The 26,477-nt window shown below is 40.8% G+C and overlaps 1 protein-coding gene across 1 annotated transcript; it reads right to left on the minus strand.

The window, feature by feature from the left end:
• Positions 1–8,815: 8,815 nt before the first annotated feature.
• On the minus strand, positions 8,816–9,340 carry LOC145095004 (uncharacterized). The gene has a single exon (XM_079032948.1). It carries the CDS (start codon positions 9,338–9,340, stop codon positions 8,816–8,818), a length of 525 nt encoding a protein of 174 aa, XP_078889074.1.
• Positions 9,341–26,477: the final 17,137 nt, after the last annotated feature.

Consider the following 26,477-nt stretch of genomic DNA (forward strand, 5'->3'; position numbering starts at 1 on the left):
GTGCCTTACTACTTGCGGAAGGCGTTAGTCGGGTAATGATCAATTATATTCTCAGTAGTGATAATCCAGAGTTTTCAGTGGAGTAGCTAGCGATCAGTAAGGAAGTGGGTTGGGGATGTGCACCCCAAACGCAGGTTCTCAGAATGCAGTCCCTTAAGCAATTATGGCTAAGGATTGAAGGTTGCTCAGTCAGATAGCAAGAAGGGTGCGGATCTGGTAAGAGTTAGTTGGAGCGCTGGCAAGGGTAAACGTCGGCGGACAACATATTGCCCTTTTAATGGAAGGAAGGTTGGAAATCCTTTCGACCAGTGAGCAGTAAGGAACTAGCTGAATCCAAGTGGGGGAGAACCCTCCGAGTATACGAGGATAAGAGCCACGTAGACCCATAATGAGTGCGCGGCCTCTGAGAAGAAATGATAGTAGCACAGTGATTGATGGATTGAGAAGTTCAGAATTGGGAGTTCGAGGACCTTCCCAGCAGTTAGTTCATGTAATCGAGATGGTTAGAAGCTGGTTGGGAATTCAGGGTTAGAGGACCGCCTGTAGGATCCTAGTGAGTCGGAATGAGGATCTTGAGAAGGGTAAGCAAGAGATGCTTCCGTGTTAGTAGTCAGTGGCATATTCAGCATGCAGGATTGTGTAGATTCAGGAGTTGGGAGTTTGGAAACTTCCCAACAATAGCTTCTTGTATCCGGATTAGTAGACGGTTGGTTTGGGAACCAAGCCGAAGAGTTCCTCGACAAAGCGCTAAGTATATCAAGGATATAAGATGTCGAGGATGATGCAGTATTCAAAGACTGAGGGATGGTTTTGAGAAATCAGGATGAGGAATCACTAGCAAGACTAGGGATAGTCAGGATGTCCTCGAGATAGTAGTAGAGTGTAGTAAGTCTGCGGGGGTAGCCGTAGCATTCACTAGCAGTCAGATAGTAGTAGAGTGTTTTAAGTCTGCGGGGGTAGCCGTAGCATTCACTAGCAGTCAAATAGTAGTAGAGTGTTGTAAGTCTGCGGGGGTAGCCGTAGCATTCACTAGCAGCCAGATAGTACTAGAGAGTTGTAGGTTCGCGGGTGTAGCCGTGGCCTTTATCAGGTTGGTAGGCAGCATGAGCGCGTTGTTGGACGCGAGGGGGGGGGGGAAGCAGTAGTACCCACCAGTTCGGGTGCAGTAGTGAGGATATGGGAATCCACGGGTTAGATTTTGGATTTCCCAATTGGTTCGGTTATGGTTAAGTCGGTGATTTGTCAGTAGATCGTCACCTCAGTCATGAGATTAGGGAAGCGGTGGACCGTTGGGTTCGTGTATGATAAGGGCTACCGTTAGTCTGAGAGCCGCCATTCTTTAGCTTTGGATTTGATGATGTCACGATTCGACGTATGGACCGGTCGGTTGGATCGGGGGGTTGTTAGAGTTACAGTGTTAGGATGACTGGTGGAAACTAGTTCCAGAGGAAGATTTCGTTTAGAAGTTGTGGGAAGCAGCCATTCAGTCAGTTCAGCGTTTCAGCCAGTTCAGTGTTTCAGGTAGTTTAGTGTTCCAAGCAGTTCAGTATTGCAGGCAGCTTAGTGTTTCGGATAGTTTCAATATGAGTGGCAGAGTGGATAGAACGATTATAGATAGACGAGGTATCCTCGGAAGTCGCTGAAAGCAACTAGGAGATTGCAATGGGGTGTAGTAACTGGTAGGGTTCAGTAACCCAGATATGGAGACATCAGTAAGGACCAAGGTGGCTCGGTTCATCCGGAAGGCGGATGAGGAATAGCATAGATTTTCGGTCAGTAGTAGTATGGGTCAGCAGTCTATGGTGATTTTCAGTTGGTCGAAATCGAGGGGTGCTCGGCACCAAGTTATGTCAGATAAGAGTGTCAGTGGTTGCTGGCGGTGTTGACCCGTACTGGAATTAGCGGGGGTGATGGAGTTGGTGAAGTTTAGGACCTTCTCAGTCACAGAGAAATAGTTGGTTATGGAGCCTTGCCTTGGGAAGGCAAGGAATTTGCGCAAGGAAAGAAAGAGGTGAACCCCTATAGGTTCAGTTCAGTACTCGGTGAGTACCAGAAGGATTGTCAGTTGAGTAAGTTGTGTCTCCAGGATGTTCAGGGTCAGGGATGACCCGAGATGTTATCTGCAAGAATTAAGGTTAGTCGGAAGGACCGAGCGAAAAACCAGCGAGGGTAGGCAGCTGGTGTTGGAATAGTTGGTTGGGTATTAGAGGCAGCTCGCAAGCGGTGGGCCATAGAAAACTTCGAGGACGAAGTTTAGTTTAAGTGGGGGAGAGTTGTAACACCCAAAGTTTTGAAGACCAAGAAAGGAAAGAAAACCCTAAGTTTAGGGGTCGACTCGGCGAGTCCAAGGAGGGACTCGGCGAGTCCGAGCGTGATCCGGGTCGGGGAGTAAGTGACCGAATCGGCGAGTCGGCCAAGGAGACTCGGCGAGTCTGGTCTGTGCGAGGAAAACCCTAATTCTGGGAGTTGTATCCTATATAAAAGGGTGTTATATCCCTCCCTCAGCCTCCATATCATCCTAGAGAACTGTAAACCCTAGATTCGTGGGAGCCTCCACCATTTGAGAGAAATAGCTTTGGAGGAAGGAAATCTTGGAAGGAACTTGAAGATCAAGAAGGTTGCTTTAAAGGAGAGGTGTAGAGCCGAGATCTACTTCAGTTTGTGTTCTTCTTGGAGGTATTAAGCTGCCATTTTTCCCTTATTTGCATCCAGATCTACTTTTGTTATGAGATTTGGGGGTTTATGGTTGATTGAGACCCATTTAGAGTTAGAAGCTCAGATCTGAAGTTGCTACTTCAGATCTAAGTGTATCTTGGCCTAGAGAATCATAAAGCATCAGTTGTTGGGTTGATTGTTAAGCCCCTTTGTCTTAAACCATAGTTTATAGCGTTTTGAGCCTAGATCTCCTCAGCCACATGTAAAGTTTGCCACTTTACGAAAGGAATAGACTTTAGAAGAGTGGATCTACAGTTTGGAGTCCATGCATGACTCAAAAGTCCTCTGCATGTATGTAGAACCGAATGGACTCGGTGAGTCCTTCGGGTGGACTCGGTGAGTAGCTTGAAGATGAGGAGGAACTCGACGAGTGGGATGAACAGCTCGTCGAGTCGGATGAAGATGGGCATGAACTCGGCGAGTTTGATGAACAACTCGGCGAGTTGGTTAGAGATTGCCTTGTGCTCGGCGAGTCTGTTCTTGGACTCGACGAGTCAGGTCGCATGGTCCCAAACCCTTCGAGTTAAGACTCGAGTTAGCGAGTCGAGCCAGGACTCAGTGAGTTGGACAGGACAAGACTCGGGAATCTGTAGACTCGTCGAGTCAGTGGCTGACTCGGCGAGTCCAGTCGCGAATAGGAAGAACTCTAAGTATATGAACTTGGCGAGTCATTAGGATGACTCGGCGAGTAGGGTTGACCTGGAAGGTTGACTTTGACCAGGACTTTGGCATTGGAAAGAGTTGACTTAGTTGAACTTTGGAGGTCAGTTGGACTAAGTGTTATATTGATATTGGTAGCTCGAGGAGCTAGTGGAGCAGCAGTTCGGAGTCAGGGGTCAGGTAACAGTCAAAGGGATTAGCAGCAGCAGTTCAGCAGTATCAGGTGAGTTACCTTCCAGTAGCGGTGGGTCTAAGGCCACAATACCGGCCCACCAGTAGGAGACGTATGATAGATGATTGTCTTTGTGATATCATCTAGGTTTGCTACTACCTGATATGTTATATGCTAGAATGATATGTTGTATGTGATAGTAGTCGTGTTCGGTTGTTAGGACCGAAGGGTAGTCAGACACCCCAGATACGTCTGACAGTATGTGCTGATATGATTGCATGCTGGCTTGTTATGTTATATGCGATAGAGGTAGTACAAGGGGACAAGTCCCCGTGTTCGGTTGTTAGGACCGAAGGGTAGTTCAGGCATCCCAGATATGCCTGATAGTATGTTTATGTTATGATATACGTGATAGTAGCAGTAGGGGGTGGAATAGTCCCCGAGGGTTGGTTGTTAGGACTGACGGGTAGGTCAGCACCCTAGAACGGCTTGACATGGGTAGGTCAGCACCCCAGAACGGCTTGACATGGGTAGGTCAGCACCCCATAATGGCTTGACATGGGTAGGTCAGCACCCCAGAACCGCTTGACATGGGTAGTTCAGCACCCCAAAATGGCTTGACATGGGTAGGTCAATAACACAGGCTCTCAACATGTCCTCAAGTGTCTAAATGGTCCGCTTACTTTGACCATCATTATGTGGATGATAAGCAGTGCTAAGACGCAACCTCGTACCTAGTTCCTCTTGGAACTTCTGCTAAAAACGAGATGTGAACTGAACATATCGATCATATACAATGGAGACTGGAATACCGTGCCGAGCAAAAATCTCCTGCAAATACAATCGGCCAATTTCTTGACCGAAGAAATCTCTCGGATGGCTAGAAAGTGGGCGTTCTTGGTCAGACATTCAACAATAACCCATATTGTGTCGAATCCCTTAGCTGTCCGAGGCAACTTGGTGATGAAATCCATAGTGATATGTTCCCATTTCCACATGGGAACCTCCAATAGTTGCAGCTTGCCATGCGGCCTCTGGTGCTTGAGATTTACAATCTGATAGGTCAAACACCTCTCAACATACTAGGTTATCTCTCTCTCTCTCTCTCTCTCTCTCTCTCTCTCTCTCTCTTCATGCATGGCCACCAATAACTAAGCCTCAAATCCCTATGCATCTTGGTGGCTCTGGGGTGTATCGAATACCTGGACTTGTGCACCTCCTCCATCATAGTCTGCCTGACCCCACCAAAATTTGGCACCCAAACCCGTCCATACCGGGTCAATAATCCCTGACTATCAGTGGCGAACCTGTTAACCTCACCATGAGTTTAACCTGCTTCCAATTCTCCTTTTTGACTCCCTCGGCTCGAGCCTCCCTAATCAGATCAAGAAGTGGAGAATCAACTGATATTCTCATACACAGACTCTCAATGTAAGAATTAGCCATCTTGCGGATCAAAGTGTCAGCGACCACATTCGCTTTCCCGGGGTGATAAGGAATATCACAGTCATAATGCTTGACCACATCAAGCCACCTACGCTATCTCATATTCAGATTCGGCTGATCCATGAGATATCTCAAACTCTTGTGATCTGTGTAATAGTACACCGGACTCCATACAAAGAATGTCGCCAAATCTTGAGAGCAAACACCACTGCTCCCAACTCCAAATCATGAGTCGGAGAACGGACCACATGCAGATTCAATTGCCGAGAAGCATAAGCAATAACCCTCCTGCGCTGCATAAGTACCGCTCGTAGACCGGTGATAGATTCATCACAAAATACCACAAAGTCCTCAACACCCTCAGGAGGGTTAACACTGGTGCCTGACACAACATCTGCCTCATTGTATCAAATGCAGCCCACTACTCAGGCCCCCAACAAAATCCACACCCTTCTTCATCAGAAGAGTGAGGGGTACTAAAATCTTGGAGAAATACTGAATAAATCTCCGATAATACCCTACTAATCCCAAGAAACTCATGATCTCTGAAGGAGACTTCAGGACCTTCCACCGCATAACCGCCTTGATTTTGGCTGGATCGACCAAAATCTCATCCTGATTAATGAGGTGCCCCAAGAACTAGACCTCTCGTAACTAAAACTCACTCTATAAGAACTTTTCATACAACCGTTCTCACCTTAAGACCCCTAGAAGCTCTCGAAGATGCTCCTCGTGATGCTCCTTAGTCTTGGAATACACCAAGATATCATCAATGAAAACAATAACTGATCGATTGAACATCATCATGCACACACGATTCATCAAATCTATAAATGCACAGACGCATTGGTGAGCCCAAATGGCATCACCACAAACTCGTAATGACCATAACAAGTCTGAAACGTGGTCTTCTCCATGTCCTCCTTTCTTACCCTCAACTGATAATACTGTGAACTCAAATCGATCTTGGAGAACCAAGATGCACCCTGCATCTGATCAAAGAGATCATCAATCCGCGAAAAGGGGATAACGGTTCTTCACCGTCAACTTGTTCAACTCCTAGTAATCAATGCACATCCGGTGTGAACCATCTTTCTTCTTGACGAACAATATCGGTGTTCCCCACGGTGAACTGCTCAGCCTGATGAATTGTTTTCCTAACAGATCCTGAAGCTGAAAGGACAACTCCTGCATCTCAGGCAGTGCCATTCGGTACAGTTCCTTAGCAATCGGAGCCGCACCTGGAACTAAATCAATTATGAACTCAACCTGCCTCTCGTGAGGCACATCAAGTAATTCCTTCGGAAACACATCAGCAAACTTCCTAACGACCGACACATCTGAAACTGAATTCTGCTTCCCAACCAGAGTATCAATCACATATGCAAGATAACCCATACAACCATGTTGAATATGCTGCCAAGCCTTGACAATAGAATAAAAAGCTGACCTAATCCTGGTACCCTCTCCGTAGATGAGAAGTTCTCCACCACTTAGGGTTCGAATTACCACTCGCTAACCCTCACAGTCTAGCACCAAACCTGCTCAACCAGTCCATCCCCACTATCACACACACATCCCCTATGGGTATAGGAATAAAATCAATCGGATAAGGTACCCTAAAAATCTCCAAAACACAACCCTGATAAACCCAGGATGTAGAAACCATGTGCTTGTTGGCGATAGAAACTTACAACGGACACTCTAACTCCCTAATAGGCATATCAAACCCCCTAATGAACATCTAGGATACAAAATATCGACTCGTACCCGAGTCAAAAAGCACAAGAGCAGGCAAAGATTTCACTAAAAAGATACTTAACAGAATTGTAAACATAAGCATATCATAAAATAACTTGACACACTATAAATAAAAACATACTAGTAACGACGTTTGGCGCCGCCCTGGCATCCTTGACGGTAAGTTGGAAAGCACGACCTCAACCCCTAAGGGGCTTCGCCTTACCCTGGCGTCCATCGGTGATCCTCAAAGTGGCTGGTGTTGGAGCATGTGCCTACTTGGCGGCGAGCAACAAACTGTTGGCCTTCACATGGCCAAACTGATCACAAGGGTAACAAATTGATGGGTTGTCAAGTCCACCAAGCAAATTGCTCCATTTTTTTGCAAATAAAACGTTATATAACGGTAAAAAGGGGTATCGATCCTCGAGGAAATGGTTGTATTCAATTACCAATGCAATCTAAAAGAACTAGTGTAAATAAACTAACTAACTACAGTTAAACTAAAGGGGGGGGGGGTGTTATGATTGCTTGATAACTAAAAGACTTGAATAACTAAAAACTTGCAATTAAGCAAGAAAGTGAGATGCTCAAATATTAGAGAGAATTCATAAACCAAGGCAATTCAACACAATGAACATTTGTGTGTTTATCATTAGGATTTAACATGAAGCTTATCATTCATTCCAAATTGGTTATAGGAATCATGAAGCATGATATGCCAAGATTTCTCATAGGTAGTATGGAGGTTGGGGAACCCCACAACACATCTTCTTGATCAAAATCAAAGATCCATTTGAAGCAATTGAACCTAAAAAGTTGATTAGCCTTGAGAATGAATAAATCCCCAATTCCTAGAGGATGTCAATGCTTACACATCCATAAAGGAGTTATGATTAATAAGCTAGAGATGATTTCTACCATAATAAAGCCCTTGTTCTAAGTAAATTTAATGATTCAATGCTAAACCAAAGAAATAAACCAATAATTGCTTATTAAAGTACCAAGCTCATGATCAAAGCACTAAACTAGCATAGGAACTATGAATTAGAATCATAGACATAAGATAAATGATAAATAAGCATAAATCCTTCAAAAACCCACAAACATTCAGAGGTTTTAGCCAAGGTCTACCAAAATAGAGAGTTTAGCCACTCATGACAATAGAGCAACAATCACAAAAGTCTAATTGCATAAAGAAACTACCAATAACTTGGAAAGATGAAAAGAAATGAGTCTTGACCTTCAAAATCGCCTTCTCCTAGTCTCCAATGGTGTAAAATCGAAGTAATGGCTGAAAGATCTCATCCCCCAAGGTAATGGCAAGCCAAATGACCAAAATGCCTAAAACTGGGCAGTTGCGTGGGTACCCGGACGACGGAATTTCCACCCGTGCAAGTGCTGCTGGAATGTAGCTTGGCTCATTTTTCCTCCACTAACCATCCCACTACCAGAGATTCCCTTGGTCCCCTCCATATCCCACATGATTCAAATTAACCAATCATCTTTTAGCTTCAAAAATGGATGCTCCAAGCCCAAAATAAAAGTCCAAGATCCATCTTCACAAGCCCACTTCATCTAAGCCTTTTGCTTTTTAAGCCCAAATCTTCTTTGGTGGATCTGCCAAGCCCAATAATGCATCGGAAAGCCTACTAAGACCAACTCCAGTCAAACCACAACCGCAATGAGCTCCAAAACCCTAAAAAATTCCTCATGAAAAATAAAAAGTCCCGGATACGATCCATGATAGAGAAAATAAAGAATATACAATGCGATACTAATAAAAAGAGCTAAAAATCTAAATAAACTAATAAAAATAAGGAAATAAAATAAGCTATCACAAATCCTGGCACTTGGTACTGGGGCCGGCTGGCGACAATCCATCGTAAAATGCCCCTCCTTGCCACATTTGTGGCATCCAGCACATGATCGACTAGAACCCTCATGAACCTTGCCACACTTCCCACAAGTATGACCCCTCTACCCTCTAGACCTCAAATCAGTGGGCTTGAACTGATTTGATGCAGGCTACCAATGCACAGGGACCTTCTTCAGCTCCCTCGACTGGAGCTCCATCTCAATCTACCGCCTTCTCACGACCTCCTGTAACTCAATGACTGAACCATATCGCTGAGTGGACACAAGCTGGCGGATATCCGTCTTGAGCATACTCAAGTACCGGGTCATCTGGTCCTGATTAGAAGCAGCAAACTCAGGGCAGAAAAGAGCCCTCTCTGTAATCATCTTGGTGATCTCAGTTTCTGTCTTCGTCCCCTGCCTCAAATCCAGATACTTTTGATCCAATCTCCCCCTCTCCACCAAAGGGACATATCTCGAGCGAAACATCTCAGCAAATTCCTCCCAGGTAACAACAACCCTCTGCTTAGGAGTGTACAAGCCAGTAACCAATCTCGACCAATACTTCGCACTTGAAGGAAGAAGGTTTAGGGTGTACTTAACCTTATGGTCAGCAGGGCAAGAACACGTGAAGAAACAACCCTCCACATTAGATACCACCTCATCGCCACGATCGGGTCCTGAACTCCATCGAACTCCAGGGGATTCTTGTTGTCGAAGTCTCGATACTAGAAGGAAATCCCCCACCATTCCCCAAAACAACAACAACAGCAACAACAACAACAACAACAACAACAACAACAATAGTGGTAGTTGCAGCAGCGACAACCTCAGAAAGAGCAACGTATCGATCATCAAAGAGCTCAATCATATCGGTCTTGATAGACCCAAACATCTCTGGCATAGATCGTCGCACAGCAACAAGCACCTCAGTGGCGATGACCTCTTGAATCTGGTTATCAGTCATCCTTAACCCATCTACCGCTCGCTCCAGATCTAGAACCTGATCCCCACATGAACACCATACCGAAATAAACCAGAGCATATCAAACTTCCACAATTCATATAATCACAACCATTCCTGACAGATGAACCCTCGGGGTTTGTGACTTCCTTGAGAAGCATACAAGTCCTATGCTTTTAGTAGTACGAGCCATACTACCTTCCACACATACCCATATTTGTCTCAATGATCATCACAACTGCCCAAACAGATACAACTAGGATATGCATACGTCCTATCCTTGCCCTCTCAAGAGTGGCTAAACATTTCTCCTCTAACTGGATCCTCACGCAAATACTTACCCATGAAACTTCCACCAACCATGTATCACTCGCGTATACTAATGATACGTAACACTAGATCCTATAGACAGTCGAATACTTGATTCTACCCTAAGCCTTCAACCAAACAAAGAACAAGAAATAAGGTCAAACCAAACATTCTCAGGATATAAAATCTTGGTTATGTATAATTGCGATGCATACACTAAGCAACTACAATAATGATGTCAATTCCATACAAGAAGTAATCCCAGGCTATCAGGCATCATATGTTAAGTAATTCTATCATGCAACTCCTGAAGATCCCTAACCTATCACTAGCACGTTGTTCTACCATAAACATCATATCAAATAATAATGTGGTAACTTGGGGTATACTTTCTGGCTCCGACTGATCGTACACATCACATCCTTCCTTTGTAAATTTTGAAAACAATTTTGAAAATTGTTTTAAAACTTTTGTAGTTCCTTAGTTTGAGTCTAGATTCACACAAATGCTCCTCCAATTCGCTCAAACCAAGGCTCTGATACCAACTTGTAAGTTCTCAAAAATCACAACAAATTTTAACTTTTCAAAAATAGCAATTCAATCCATAATATTTATAAAACCATTGTTTCAAAAGTGTTTCTCAGAAATTAGAGTGTCCCAAAAATCCAGATAACATAAAACCGAAGGATGTGCACGATCACGCCTTTGCCTTGCCACGGTCCTCAAAAGTACCTAAAACAAAATTAAAATTGTAAACCAACGCTTATTGAGTTCCCCCAAAGTACCACCACATAACATAACTAACAACAACATGCATACAAAGCCTTCAACATGACTGGACCGCCTCACCGGGCCTTCAGCCTATCTGGACTGCTCTTTGGGCCTTCAGCCTGATTGAACCGCCTCACAGGCCGTCAACTTATCCGGACTGCCCTTGGTATCTTGGCCTTCAGTATCAACTGGTCCGCCTTAACCCAGTAAAACATAACATATCAGTACATGACACTATAAATAAATAATAGCAAACACAAGTAGGGATGAAAATTTGGCTCGAAAACCCGAACCGAACCGAGAACCGAACCGAACCGAATTAGACCCGAATAAGCAATTCAATTCGTTTTTCGGGTATCTATATATGGCTTATTCGGTTTTCAGGTTATTCGGTCCGGGTTACTCGAATAAGGGCTTATTCGGTCCAAAGAACCGAACCGAATATGATGAGTCGTTTTTTTCCCTTGCACAAATTATGTATTCGGTTCTGTGATCATCACAATCGATCCCAAAAAAACCAAATCGAAGATCATTACCCACTTAATACACCAAATCGAATATCCTATTACACCAAATCGAGTCGACTACTTCCATGTTGATGATTGCGACAATTTTGTTTGATCGACAGTTGCTGATTGCGAATTGCTCCTTCCGACAATTTGTTTTGATCGACAATTGCTCCTTGCGACATTAGTCTTTGATCGGCATTAGTTTTTGATCGACTTCCGTACTTCAAACTTCTGTGAATCATCTCCTCATCTTGTTTTCTAGTTTCTACTCCATTCAATTCATGGAAAATTGGGTTCCAAATCAAGAAACACAAGTAAGAATTTGTATTTTAATCTACTACTCAAGCATTCAATGTGTTATTATGTATGTTACTTATTGAAAATTGGATGTGTTAATCTACTACTCGATCTTTAAATGTGTTATTATGTATGTTATCAATTGAAATTTAAATGTGCTATGTTAACAGTTAACTTTTCTATTCTATAAGTCCAAGCAATGGGGACTTTGACCTTGAATAAGAGAATTTAATGAAAACAACCATATATGTTCTTTTACTTGTTTCATTCCATATTGATGAAGTTATTCGGGTTATATACTTATAGATAGATTTTTTAGGTGTTTTGGATGTTTAATTTTTAGTGTTTAATGTGTTTCTTTAAAAGATTTGTTATGAAATCATAAGCTACAAAAGTAATACAAAATATTCGGGCTACTCGGGTTATTCAGGTTATTCGACTCCTTAATCATCTTGTACATGTTATTTAGGTTATTCGGGGCGGAACCGAATAATACCCGAACCGAACCGAACCCGTATGGCTTATTTGGTTCGGTTTTCGGTTCATACAATTACCCTTATTCGGTTTATTCGGGTCGGTTCGGTTCCGACCCGAATAACATCCCTAAACACAGGTAGTCCTACAAATCTACTAGTCTAATCACATACTACCTCCGTTCCATATTTATTGTCCACTTTTGACTTTTGAAGTCATTATTCTTCAACTTTGACCTTAAATATTTCTGTTTTTGATACATAATATTTGATGCAAAATATATGCATGGGCTGTATTTTAATTGTATTTTCATTGTTATAAGTTTCATAAAGTAATATATAACACAAATAAAAATATTTAAGGTCAAAGTTGACGAATAAAGACTTCAAAAGTCAAAAGTGGACAATCATTATGGGACGGAGGGAGTAATAATTAACCACATATCTCTGTATAATAGCATACAACAAATCAGGGTATATAATCCATTGGGCCAATATTGGTGCCTTCGATCCATAAGTACAATGAGGAAAACTCACCTCTCAGTCCGAATACAAGCTGAACGAATCTCTGCTCCAAAAACCGGCTATACTCGACTCCTAATAATCAAAACATTCTGATTCTAAATTAATATCAATTTCCCAAAATACCCATGGACAAAATCAATCAAAATCAACAAAATCAACCGCGTCAACCCAACCGAGTCAACCCAGACCTCGTACGCAGGGCGTACTCACTCTCCGAGGATCCAGTCATTGAACTGTGTACGCGCAACGTACCAAATGGTATGCCCAATGTATGCATGTGGACTTCTTCTTAACAAGTTAAGAGCTTAATACTTAAGCCATTATGACTAAATTGCAGATCCAAGTCCCAAATATCATCCTTGACCATAAAGTTTCCAACTTTATGGTCTTGCATGGCCAATAAGTGCTAAATTCTTAAAACCCCATCCTCTTAACCCATTAAGACAAACAAACACATGCATGGAGAAGGATTAAGAGCCAAAACCCTATTTTTATGCTTCCAAACCTCTCAAAACATCTGAAAGGGCAACTAGAATGGACTAAAGTATGCATACTCCAAAAAGGTCAAGACTTGGGACAAAATGCTCATGAATCAAGAACTTAGCAAGATCTAAGGAAATATAAGCCAAGTTTGAAACTTTATACCTATTGGAGGGTTGATGGAGAGGTGAAGATCCCAGTTCCAATGCATCTTCAAGTTTCCATGGTGGTTCTTCTCCTTCTTTCTCCTTCAAGATCACCAAACACACACACACACACAAGGGTCAAGAATGCTCAAACAAGTGGCTAGGATTTGCAAAAATCGAATGGAGGTGTTGGAGGCTGATGATATATGAGGTTGGAGGCCATAAAGATGTTTAAATAGGTTCAAACCCTAAAATTTAGGGTTTGAGAACCTCACATGTACGCCCTGCGTATGCGATGTACGTCCTACGTACTAAACCCTCGCATGTACACCCAATGTACACAACATACTAGACCTCGACCTGAAATTGTAAAAATGCCACTATGGGCCATTTTGCAAGCTTTCTCATACACAAGGGCTAAATATCATAAACCTTCATACTTAAGGGTTAAATTTGGAAATACCTCATCACCGGGATGTTACACTATGTGTTGGCTAATACATTTCACTGAACACCACTCGTGCTAGATATCAAGCTCTTCACAATCACAACCATTCTTCCTTCTTTCTACTTAACTTCAATCTAAACAACCGAAAAAGCCAACATTTTAAGAAATAATTCATGATAGTTTTATAATAACAATCAGGGAACTCATAATAGTGCTCTTGCAGGTTGCATCTACAAGAAACCCAATTTCCATAACTGCCACATTATCAATATACCCTTCCAGAAACTAATATAAAACGTTTTTCTTATGGAATGTGTAATTAATAATGCTCACATCTCTTAAATTAAATGTAGCTATGAAGGAGCATTGCTCCAATACACTATTGCCAAAGTAAAGAATCTATAATCAGTCTGGTAATATGTTTGACCAATTATTTACTTAGGATGAACACGAAGTAACTCTTGAGCATCACTTGATATCTCCTATGCTTCCTCTGATTATCTGGCTACTCATTGGACTCTGATCCTACCCCTCAAAACACAATAATTTCACAACTATGACCGAATATATTTTTTGGAGTATAATTTCCTAATAAGAGAAAATAGAGAGTCCATTGCTATTATTGGGTAGATTTCATAAAGTAACAATTCTTCAATAAGAAGGAATTGAACGTATGATGTTGTAATAAAAATAAATAAATACAAGTACATCTCATAGAATTATGAAAACAGGCACTTAATGCTTCTGTACAATCTTTCTAATTCTACTTAAGACACCAAGGGGCAAGAATAATGCTTAAAATCAACAAGCTTTGTCTCCTTTGTTGTGGTTAAATAACACAATTATCTGGTATAATGAAAGTTTAACCTAAAATATGTACAACATTAAATAAAGAAACACATAACTAGTCTAAGCTATAGAGGAAAACACAGTTTGATCCACTCAAAGGATGTCCAAAACAAGTCTGGTATGATTTGATGGAAGGCAACATGTCAAATGTTTGTAGTGATTTTGGAATGCTGGAAACGCCCGCTGCCAGATTGATGTCAGACACATCTTTGGTTATCTTCTCCTTAACATTTGCCTCATTTGCCTTCTTTGGAAGCTTGCAATTAGCAGCCCGATGACTCTGTTGGTCACATTTATGGCAGTTTCCTTGAAACTTTTTCTTGAAAATTCCACCATTGGCTCCCAAGTTTGAAACCTTGCCTTTCTTTTGGAAATTTCCCTTTCTAGATTTGTTCTTCCTAGAACATTGACCATGCTCCACCACATTAGATTTCTCAAAATTAGGGTTATCGCTACTTTTTTGAGCCATCTTATTGTCCTCTTCAATTCGAATGCAAACAATAAGGTCCTAAATGGACATCTTATTTCTCTTATGTTTCAAGTAATTATTGAAATCAACCCAACTAGGTGGTAGCTTCTCAATCATGGAAGCAACAAAATATGGCTCATTAAACCCCATACCCTCAACATGGATGTCATGTAGGAGGATTTGTAGTTCTTGGACTTGGTACATAATAATTTTGCCGTCAACCATTTTATAGTTAAGAAAAAACCGGACAACCACAAATTTCTTTGTTTTGATATCTTCAGTTTTATACTTTTTGTCCAATGAGTCTCATAGTTATTTGGCTGTCTTTGTTACGCCCCGATTCTCAAGTATTGATGTAAATAAGAATTTATTTGGTTTTAAGTCCTACTCGACGAGTTGGTTGCCTTACTCGTCGAGTAGCAGCGGGGGGGGGGGGGGGGGATCGCGTGTTTAGTGACCTACTCTCCGAGTCCATGAAGGGACTCGACGAGTAGGAGCTGGTAGATGAAACCCTAAATTCCGGGGTTTTGCACCCTATTTAAAGTGGATTAAGCCTCCCTTGGCCTCTTTGTAGTCCTTGAGAGCTCATAGGAACCCTAATTTGTGTGGTGCTTCATCTTTGTGTGTTTTGAGCTTTAGAAAGAAGGTTTTTGGAAAGTAAGAGCTTGGAGGGCAAGAGACTAGGAGCAAGGAAGGTGTGGGAATTAGAAATCTACCCCAGTTAGCATCATTTGGAGGTATCAAGCCGTCACCTTTACCTCATTTTCCTTCTAGACCTCATTTGGTTGAGATCTAGGCTTTTCATGGTTTGATTATGATGATATTATGGGGTATAAGCCAGATCTGAAGTTGTAACTTCAAATCTTGACCCTTCTTGGGTCTTAGAGTCATAAAGCTCCGAGTTTGATCATGTATGAAGCTTTCCTTGAGTATGAAACCCCATTGTGAGCTTGGATTTGACATTTAGAGCCTTTTTAGCTATGCATGCATGTAAAGTTTGAAATTTTACGTGAAAAGCATGCCTTAGGAGCTTGGATCTGTAACTTGGAGCCATTGCATGGCTTAAAAGAGCCTGTATGGCTTAAGGACTAAAGGAACTCTGCGAGTCGCAAGGTCGACTCGGCGAGTCATATGAAGATAGGCCCGGACTCGATGAGTTGGATGAACAACTCGGCGAGTCCGATGAAGATTGCCATAGAACTCGACGAGTTGTATGGACAACTCGGCTAGTCGGTTTAAGTTTCCCCAACTTATTTATACGTGTGTAACCATCGAGTTGCAAGAAGGAAAGTCGGCGAGTGGCCTTAGAGTTCGATCGTAAACCAAAGGAACTCGACGAGTCACTCCGGTGACTCGGCGAGTGGACAAGTACTTCAAGGAACTCGGCGAGTAGCCGATGGTACTCGGCGAGTAAGGGTCAACATGGACTGTTGAACTTGACTGATGAATTTGACTTTGACCAGGGTTGATTAGTTGGTTTTGGGCCACCTTGAAATGTTGGGAACTGATGGGTGTGATTGTATTATGGTAATAGGTGGTGGAGTTTTTGGTAGTGATCCGAGAGTTGGAGTTCATCTACCGATTCGACGTCTGCAAGTTGAGTTATCCTCACTGTATCAAAAGGGTCCACGACACCATGGTCGGCCCTTTAGGTGTTATGGTTATGATATGATATGTATGCGATTATGATATGATAGATCGGAATAAGGATAGAGAGTGTGTTATGTTTTTATGATCCTTAGGGATTGGTATGTTAGTGGCCTGCTGGGCCGGTGCTCTAGTTATGAGGGATTGCTATGATTGATGATCAGTAAGATAGATATATTTGATGTATGTATATGCCACTATATGTTAGTTATGCGCACATGATTATTTTCTCGTTGGTTGGGTTGAGGCGGTCCTGCTTTGTGCTGAAGGCCAACATATCCTATGAGCGATCCGGGGAGAACTGGTGGTATATGGAGAGGGAAGAAGGATCAGATTAGGGTTTTGTTCGGCAACCAGGGCTCAACAGTATATTCAACACGGGTATGTCGGTTATTTAGCGTATGTGGTGGATACGCGGGATAGGGGGCAACCCTCAGTCTCAGAGGTCCCAGTGGTTAGGGAGTTTGTTGACGTGTTTCCGAAGGAGTTGCCCGGAGTGCCTCCGGAGAGACAGGTTGAGTTCAGGATTGATCTAGTGCCGGGTGCGGCCCCTATCGCCAAGGCGCCGTACCGTCTGGCACCACTTGAGATGCAAGAGCTGTCATCTCAACTGCAGGAGCTGCTGGGTAAGCAGTTTATTCGCCCGAGTAGTTCACCCTGGGGAGAACCAATCCTCTTCGTCATGAAGAAGGTGTTGGGTTTTAAGCATTCTAACACTCCTAAGTGTACATGCAACCCTAAATACCTTGGATCTATGTTTTCTCTATTATACATGCAAATAAGAACATCCAAGGTATTATCCTAATCTAGCATACAAAACAATGACTATAGCAAAATAGAATACATACCTCTTTGATGTAGAAAGTCTTCATGAAGCTTGAGTGCCTAGTGCCCCAAGTGTGACACCTCAAATGGTTCACACAACACCAAATACACATGGAATGACTTGAGAGAAAACTACACTCATGAAAATCGGCTAGCCCTTTTTCTTCACACACTAGTGGCCGATTTTGGTCAAGAATAAGATGCTTATATAGTTAGGGTTACACCATGTAAACCCTAATTGACATGGCCTTTCATTTCCATGATCCATGGGTACAAATACACCATGGAGCATCCATGGACCATCCTATGGGTTTTAGCCCAACTTGATTATCCATGGAGCATTAGCCCACTATACAAGTATGGATGATTTACACAGTCAACCCATATATTTAATTAGTCTTCTTTTGATCACTTAATTAATCCTAGATTAATTCTTGATCAATACTAATTAAATAATCTTATTATTCTTATTATTAATATACTAGAACTTATAATATATTAATAACCATAAGTGTCTTATTTCTCTCATTAAAGTCTATCCAAGTGCATGATGCCATGCAACCCAAATGGACCATGCCGGGTCGGGTCAAGTCTTACCAATCATAGTTATGGACTTAGACATTAATCCAACAGTCTCCCACTTGGATAAGTCTAAAACTAATATTGCGTATGACTTCAGGAACCAACTGACAATCGTAGCTCTCAAAAGCTTCTGTCGAACTCTGACCTTGTAGATGAACTCTGACCTTTATCAGTGACTTGTCCATTAGATAAGGGATCATATATTCCTCCATTCTAGATATCATATGGACTGAGACATGGATTATAATCATTCTCTCTGTCCATTTGTTGTTTCCCGATTTCCGATTTATGACGACTGACTAATTGAACAAATCAAATCAGTCCTGGCCCGGCCGAGCACTTCCATTTGTCATCATCAAATCATCGAGGGGCCCACAGATATCGCTTTTATCCCGAAGGTAAAAGGAATGGATAAACTTCAACTCATATGGCTTGTTCTACTACTTGTTGAATCATACACAAAGGCACGTTTTATAGCACCGAGTTACCAAATGCGTTTTCGTGCAATCAATGTACTATCAACTCATAGTAACAACTCATATCTCTAGGTTTGAAGAATATAAGATATTATCGTCTCATGATCACTCGTGATAAAATCCATGAAGTGATTCCAATGAGCGCAGGTTGAATCCAATACTCAGAACTTATGAGCACTCATGAGTGTTGTAGCCCTTTGTCCAACACCTTAGACCTCTACAAGCCAACCCATGACAGTCTTAATTCATATCTACTTCCAACATATGACCGACTGTGGATGGTTTGAATAACTTAGTCATTCCGGAAGAATAACCCAGTTTATTCGGGAAGTCAAAACATGCAAAATGAAACACAATAATAATTGAATCCAATATGGTATCAACCCTTTGAACATAAATAAAACACCTTTTATTTATCACCATATGATTACACATTATTCATTGTATACTGTTTCAGCTATCAACTTTATTCTTGAATTTAAAACAATAGTTGTCCCATGCTCCGAGCATGTACACTATGTTTTCTAAACACTAGTCATGCCATACACCAAGTATGCATACTATGTTTGTCTATGATCTTTACTTTGTGAACTAGATCAATTGAACATAACTTCAATGATTCTCTTTTCACACTCCCAAATCCTTACCGGAAATGCAAAAATTCCAAATTCATGCCATTTACTGAAATCTGTTAGATTCTAAACTTATATGCATTGAACCTCTTGTAACGATTATGCACAAACTCACAAAGACTTGGCAACAATCATTACAGAGTATTCCAAAGGAGATCAACTCCTTGGAAACATCCTTCTTGCATTAAGTTTCCTTAATCTTACACAGATTGAAAATTTTAACTTTGAAACATTTCCAGATTCCATTTTGACTATCACTTCTGAACAAGAGTTGCCTCCTTCCAGATTATGTCAATATGGTCCTTCCAGAATTATCACTATACTTCCAACTGTCCTTGAGCAACCAATCTTTGGTAAACCTTAGATTATCCTCGACAATTGTTTAATCCTTTTAGTCATATCCAGTTCTAAACCTTTTCCCTTCTTAATGCCCTAGGCATTTGGAAAATTTTAGAAATGATGAATATAGCACATGTAATCGATCCTATATCCGAAGCATATGGGAATCGATTAATGATGTCTCACATAAAGACTAAACCAGTCTTTTGCTATAACATTTCCATTTTTATTTGCCAAGTTCTCATAATTCAGATTATGAAAAGGGATGCCGTAATCATAATCGAATTTTAGAACGCAAATAATGGACCCATATACAAAATTTCCTTATGTTGAGCCATTCCAACATAAAATTCATATATATCCTTGACTAAATGATTAAAACCTCACGATCTAATCTTATAGATTTGAGTTGAAGTATAATTTCCTCTCCCTTAATTATAGCAAAACAACTTTTTCCCAATTGAAACTTTTGTTTTCTATAATTAACATTGCTAACTTGCAATACTTATCATAATTATCATGCTCCCACTAACATGATGATTATTAGCATAACACTTATGCTCCCACTAGCTTTGACATGTACCCAGAAATCAGCTGGACTTCTAGAAATCAATACTTCATTGACTTTCTTACCAAAGTTCAGATTTCTGATACTAGATTGTTTTGATAAGACGTTATCAAAATCATACACCTTCCCTTAGATAGCACACTTGTGTGTCTAAACAATTATGAAGAGGGATGCCGTAATCATAATGTTTAGACCTTTTTGCCACTTCTCACAAGTCCAGGTTAGTGTGCCGGTAAACCACACACGCTCCACTAACGACTTTGAGAATGCAAATGTCACAGTTGCTATCTAGCTAAAATCTACTTAGTGAAAGTGTTTCCTCACCATCATTTTCATGAATCGGAGAGAAACCTTATGACACTTAGATTTACTGGTGTATGTGTTCTTATCCATGTGAATTGTCAAAATCATAGTCACAAGACAAGGATAATGACAAATCCAAACTCATATGGACTGAACTCAATCTTAATTTCTTGCCATCTGGCAGCTCAAGGGCCTACCATTGCTTCCAAGTTGTTGTGCAACAAATTGAGAACTCTAAGAACTCATATGCAAAGCCAACTTTACTGGAATGGGCACAGAATATGTCAACATGATAGGTTATAAACCTCAAGTCGTGTGCTAGTAAAGAACTTCAGGTTTTATTCTTGATTAGTTCTTGAGACTTTCAAGACCTTTAAGACTCCCTTGTCAAACATCCAAGAGATAGTGCGGATTCTAATCAAGACAAACACTTCACACAATTGGCCTAAGTTGGTCTTTTTTTTTATCCAAAACATCAACTTACCAATTTCAAATGTACAAGATTAGGAAACTTTTACTCTTACATTTGACAAGTGTTTTATACCTTCTTTAAGACATGTCACTCAAATTACAATCTTGGAGTATGACTCTAAGACTTGCAGTATGACTCATCTTCTTGATTTAACCATTTCAACAATTCAAGATCCCTCTTCTTAGTCATAAGAATGCACTAAGACTTCCTTAGAGAACTAATTGTGCTATGGTTTCTTAATCATTAAGATGATCACAAAAACTGATACTAAAGTACTCTCCCACCTTTTCAGATTTGAGAAACTTTTATCCTTCTGCCTAATTTGATTCTTCTTATTCGCTTTGTCATACATTGGAACCTTTTCCAATGTCTCAGAATTACACTTAAGCATGTAAGTATAATCATATTTACTGAGCTTTAGTAAACTATGACGAATAGTCTTATCAAACTTTTGTGGTGGACTTAATCAGTGCACAAGAATGTGTACTCGATCTCTTAGTCCTTTACTTGACTCACACATCCATGTGAACAAGTAATTAGTCTTAATTTTCCAAAACTTGAAAGTTCTCATTCATCATGCCATACAACTTGCATGATTCCAAGTTCCGGTCCAATTGAAACTTGGGTGATGAAAATCTTTCCTTATTTGGTAAATCTAGACATTACCACAAATGAAAGAATCAATTTTATATTTCCACTTTTGCTATTAATGGAATCATATAAGCAACAATTTTTCCTCAAATGGCATTGTAAGGATATTTTAAAATAAATAAAATCAAAAATTTTTCTTTTATTTTAAAACTTTGCGGAAAAACTTATCCTTACAATCCATATGAAAACTTGTTGTTATCTATTCCTAAGCAATATCTCATAACTCCCAAGAAGTAGCTCAAGAATCCGATTTTTCAAACTATGCGATAGAAATCCATCTACGCCATCAGATTCAGCATATTCTTACTTTAAGTTTCTTCACTTTTCTTTGATTCTTAAACATCACCATGTGACCCAGTCACGTCATGTATCAAGAATCTCAGAATAGAAACTTAGCAGAGTTAGATAGTGGACTTTACCTGAAGTAGAGTCAAACTTATTGACTTCAACATCCTTAGATAAATTTGGCAGCTTCGCAACCAATGCCCCTTCCTTTGGCAATATAAACATATGGACCATTTGATAATGGTACACGAGACTATCATAGACTTAGCTTTTCTCTTTACCATTTGGTCAACCGAGTTGACTATGGCCGATCCCTCTCCACTGGGAAGAGAGAGCTTTACTAGATATCATTGTCAATGTCCATAAAGTTTAGGAAGTTGATCTTAACAAATAGATAAGATCATTAAGGGTCTTGTCATAGTCTGTTTCATAGGTGTTCCAAAAGAACTCACTATGTGACTTAGAAAGTGATTGAACCACCAAATTTCTCAAGACTTTGACACCCAACTCTCCCGGCTTGTCAATATGTGACTACATCTCCAAGATGTGATCACACCTAGACCTTGCCTTGCCAATAGGGCTTGAGTGACCTTAAACTTTTCAAGAACTTGTGGGTTGGGGAGAATAATTGGAGGAGGTGAATGAAGTATGATTTCCATGGGACATCATCTTCATTAGGAAACCTTGTTTCAAGAGATTTGGGAAGAGCATAGGTGTCTAAACCAGACATCTTTTGGGAGATATTCAAGATAGTTGATCTTAAGTCCTTAATATGACACCCAATATGAAATATTAAGGCTAGGACCCAACAAACTATTTTATAACTTAGAAGAGGTATGCCGTAATCCAAGCTATAAAATATTTGAAGGTAGGTGAATGACGATTCACCAATTTCCACCAAGATAAACGAAATGTATTATTAGGTTTTAATTGGTTTTGAAACTCCTAGATCTTTGAGATTCATTGAACTTTTCAAAGGCATGTTTCAATCTCGAGTGTGCCCTTCAGGTTTTGTGACTGGGATGCCGAGGATCACAAAACAAGGTGTGAAGTAACCATGCAAATTACTTGGTACCCTTAAGTGTTTACCCCTTAATCGATGTGCCGGTTAACCACACACGCTCCATCGATACTATGATAAACATTAAGTTACCCTTTGCCTACCTTGTTAAATACGAGTTAGTGTGCCAGTTAACCACACACGCTCCACTAACCGACTTAAACAAAGTGCAAAGTGTAATTTCATGGATTAGCACCTTATTCACTTTTTCCTAAGTAACTAAGATTGGGTATTTATTAAGAGTTTTGTTACTTAGTATTTATCATTAATTATTTTAATGAAGGGAGAATTAAAGTCCTGTCAAACCCGTTCGGCTAACGACCCTCCACCAGTCAAGCAAGCGGTGGGTGAGAGTGGACACCCATTAAGTTTCCATTTTATAGGCAACAACCTTATACCCACCTTATAGACCGGCTTCGTGAATGAGGCGTACTAGCGGTAAGACTGACTTTACTCTTATACATATATATATATTATTAACTTATAATATTATAAAGTATAAGGGTTGAATTTTAACTTTTAAAATTCTAAGGGATAACTTGGAATTAAAGTAATCGTAAGGAAAACTTTTCAAATTCCAAAACTTGAGGGCAAGTTTTGAAACTATTCAAAACTAATTAATTCCATAACTTATGTGTTTAAAGTAGTTTTAATCCAAAAACTCTTCAAGTTCCATAACTTGAGGACAAGTTATGGAAGACTTTAAACTAATAAAAGAACTAACTTTTCTTTATTTTATAACTTATGGATTTAATTATGGTTACATATTTTCTTTAATGAAGTGACTCTTGAACTTCCATAACTTGAGGACAAGTTATGGAGTCATAAAAAAATTATTCAATGACACAAGACTCTTCATTTTGTAACCATTGCCAACTTTTATGAGTTTTATGAGTCTTTAATGTGACTTTTCATGTAACTTGAGGACAAGTTACACAAACACATTTTATACTCAACTCTTAGATTAAAATGGATTGAAAACAACTATTTCAATTAACTTTTCTATTAATCTAAACAACTCATAAGAACAAGATAATTCAAATCAAACTTTTTCATGTAATTAGTCTAAACCTTAAACTAATACAAAACATGAATCTATTGACAATTATCTTTGAAAATGGATTAGCATGAACATTACCACATCAGAAAACAAGTTTATAAGTTCAAAAACAACTTAGGGTAATGTTCCTAGTCCATTTCTAGCCAAAAAACTCGAAAATATGCTGTCTGGGGGTCCAACTCGTCGAGTGCATGAACCAACTCGGCGAGTTGGATCGAATTGATCACATTTTAGGCATGGACTCGCCGAGTCCTCTGATGGACTCGCCGAGTCTGATGATCAGACAGCAACAAATTCGTTTTTTCAGCTTCTATTGCAGGTATAACAAGAAAACAAGCCTAGGCTCTGATACCACTGTTGGGTTTTAAGCATTCTAACACTCCTAAGTGTACATGCAACCCTAAATACCTTGGATCTATGTTTTCTCTATTATACATGCAAATAAGAACATCCAAGGTATTATCCTAATCTAGCATACAAAACAATGACTATAGCAAAATAGAATACATACCTCTTTGATGTAGAAAGTCTTCATGAAGCTTGAGTGCCTAGTGCCCTAAGTGTGACACCTCAAATGGTTCACACAACACCAAATACACATGGAATGACTTGAGAGAAAACTACACTCATGAAAATCGGCTAGCCCTTTTTCTTCACACACTAGTGGCCGATTTTGGTCAAGAATAAGATGCTTATATAGTTAGGGTTACACCATGTAAACCCTAATTGACATGGCCTTTCATTTCCATGATCCATGGGTACAAATACACCATGGAGCATCCATGGACCATCCTATGGGTTTTAGCCCAACTTGATTATCCATGGAGCATTAGCCCACTATACAAGTATGGATGATTTACACAATCAACCCATATATTTAATTAGTCTTCTTTTGATCACTTAATTAATCCTAGATTAATTCTTGATCAATACTAATTAAATAATCTTATTATTCTTATTATTAATATACTAGAACTTATAATATATTAATAACCATAAGTGTCTTATTTCTCTCATTAAAGTCTATCCAAGTGCATGATGCCATGCAACCCAAATGGACCATGCCGGGTCGGGTCAAGTCTTACCAATTATAGTTATGGACTTAGACATTAATCCAACAGAAGGACCGTTATCTACTCCCGAGGATAAATTATCTTTTCGATCAGCTGCAAGGTGCATCTTGGTTCTCCAAGATCAATTTGAGATCCGGATATCACCAGGTCAGGGTGAGGTAGGAAGATGTGGAGAAGACCGTGTTCCGGACTCGTTATGGTCATTACGAGTTCGTGGTGATGCCGTTTGGGCTCACCAATGTGCCGGCTGTGTTCATGGATTTGATGAACCGAGTCTGCAGACCGATGCTCGATCGCTCGGTCATTGTGTTCATATATGATATCTTGGTGTATTCCAAGACTCGAGAGCAACACGAGGAGCATCTCAGGGAGATGCTGGAGGTTCTGTGACGAGAACAGCTGTATGCCAAGTTCTCGAAGTGTGAGTTTTGGTTACGAGAGGTCCAGTTCCTTGGACATCTCGTTAACCAGGAGGGGATTTTGGTCGATCCGGCCAAGGTGTAGGCGGTTATGCAGTGGGAGATTCCGAAATCTCCCTCAGACATCATGAGTTTCTTGGGTTTAGCAGGGTACTACCAGAGATTCATTCGAGATTTATCCAAGATTGTAGTACCCCTCACTCGTTTAACGAGGAAGGGGGTGGATTTCTGGTGAGGCCCTAAGCAGCAGAGGGAATTTGAGACCCTCCGACGGTGTTTATGCGAGGCGCTGGTGCTGACACTCTCCGAGGAAGTCAAGGATTTTCTAGTATTTTGTAACGCATCCATCTCGGGCTTGGGGACAGTCCTCATGCAGAGGGGACGAGTGGTAGCTTATGCATTGCGACAGCTGAAGCCGCATGAGACGAGATACCCTACGCACGATCTTGAGTTGGGAGTGGTGGTTTTTGCTCTCAAGATTTGGAGGCATTATCTGCACGGGGTCTGTTTCACTATATATATGGATCACAAGAGATTGAGACACATCATGGATCATCCGAACCTGAACATGAGGCAGCGCAGGTGGTTGGACGTGGTCAAGGACTATGATTATGAGATCCTTTACCATCCAGGTAAAGCGAATGTGGTTGCAGATGCTTTGAGCCGCAAGTCAGCTGGTTCTTCTACCCCAGCAAGGTGTATGCGGATAGTGGTGGATTCCTCGCTTGTGAGATTGATTAGGGATGCTCAGGTTGAGGGTATAAGATCGGAAAACTAGAAGTTAGAGAGGATTAAGGGAGAGAGCGCCCGGTTTGTTCAGGATAGCCGCGGGTTATTGACTCGATACGGTCAGATTTGGGTTCCGATGTCCGGAGGGGTCCGCCAGATCGTGATGGAAGAGGCTCATAAGTCTCACTTTTCCATTCACCCGGGGGCTACCAAGATGTACCGCGATTTGAGTATGAGTTATTGGTGGCCTGGTATGAAGCGAGAAATTGCTTGGTATGTGGAGAGGTGCTTGATCTGTAGGATGGTCAAGGCCGAGCATCAGAGGCCGCATGGTAAGCTACAGCCTCTGGAGATTCCCATGTGGAAATAGGAGCAGGTTACGATGGACTTCATTATGAAGTTACCGAGGACGACGAAGGGGTTCAATCCTATATGGGTCATCGTGGATCAATTGACCAAGAGTGCCTATTTCTTGGCCATACGAGAGAGTTCGTCGGCTGAAAAATTGGACGACATATACGTCCGT

Source organism: Lactuca serriola, chromosome 3 (genome assembly GCF_051521515.1).
Source record: "Lactuca serriola cultivar US96UC23 chromosome 3, Lser_US96UC23_V15, whole genome shotgun sequence".
In the NCBI taxonomy this organism is placed as follows: Eukaryota; Viridiplantae; Streptophyta; class Magnoliopsida; order Asterales; family Asteraceae; genus Lactuca; species Lactuca serriola.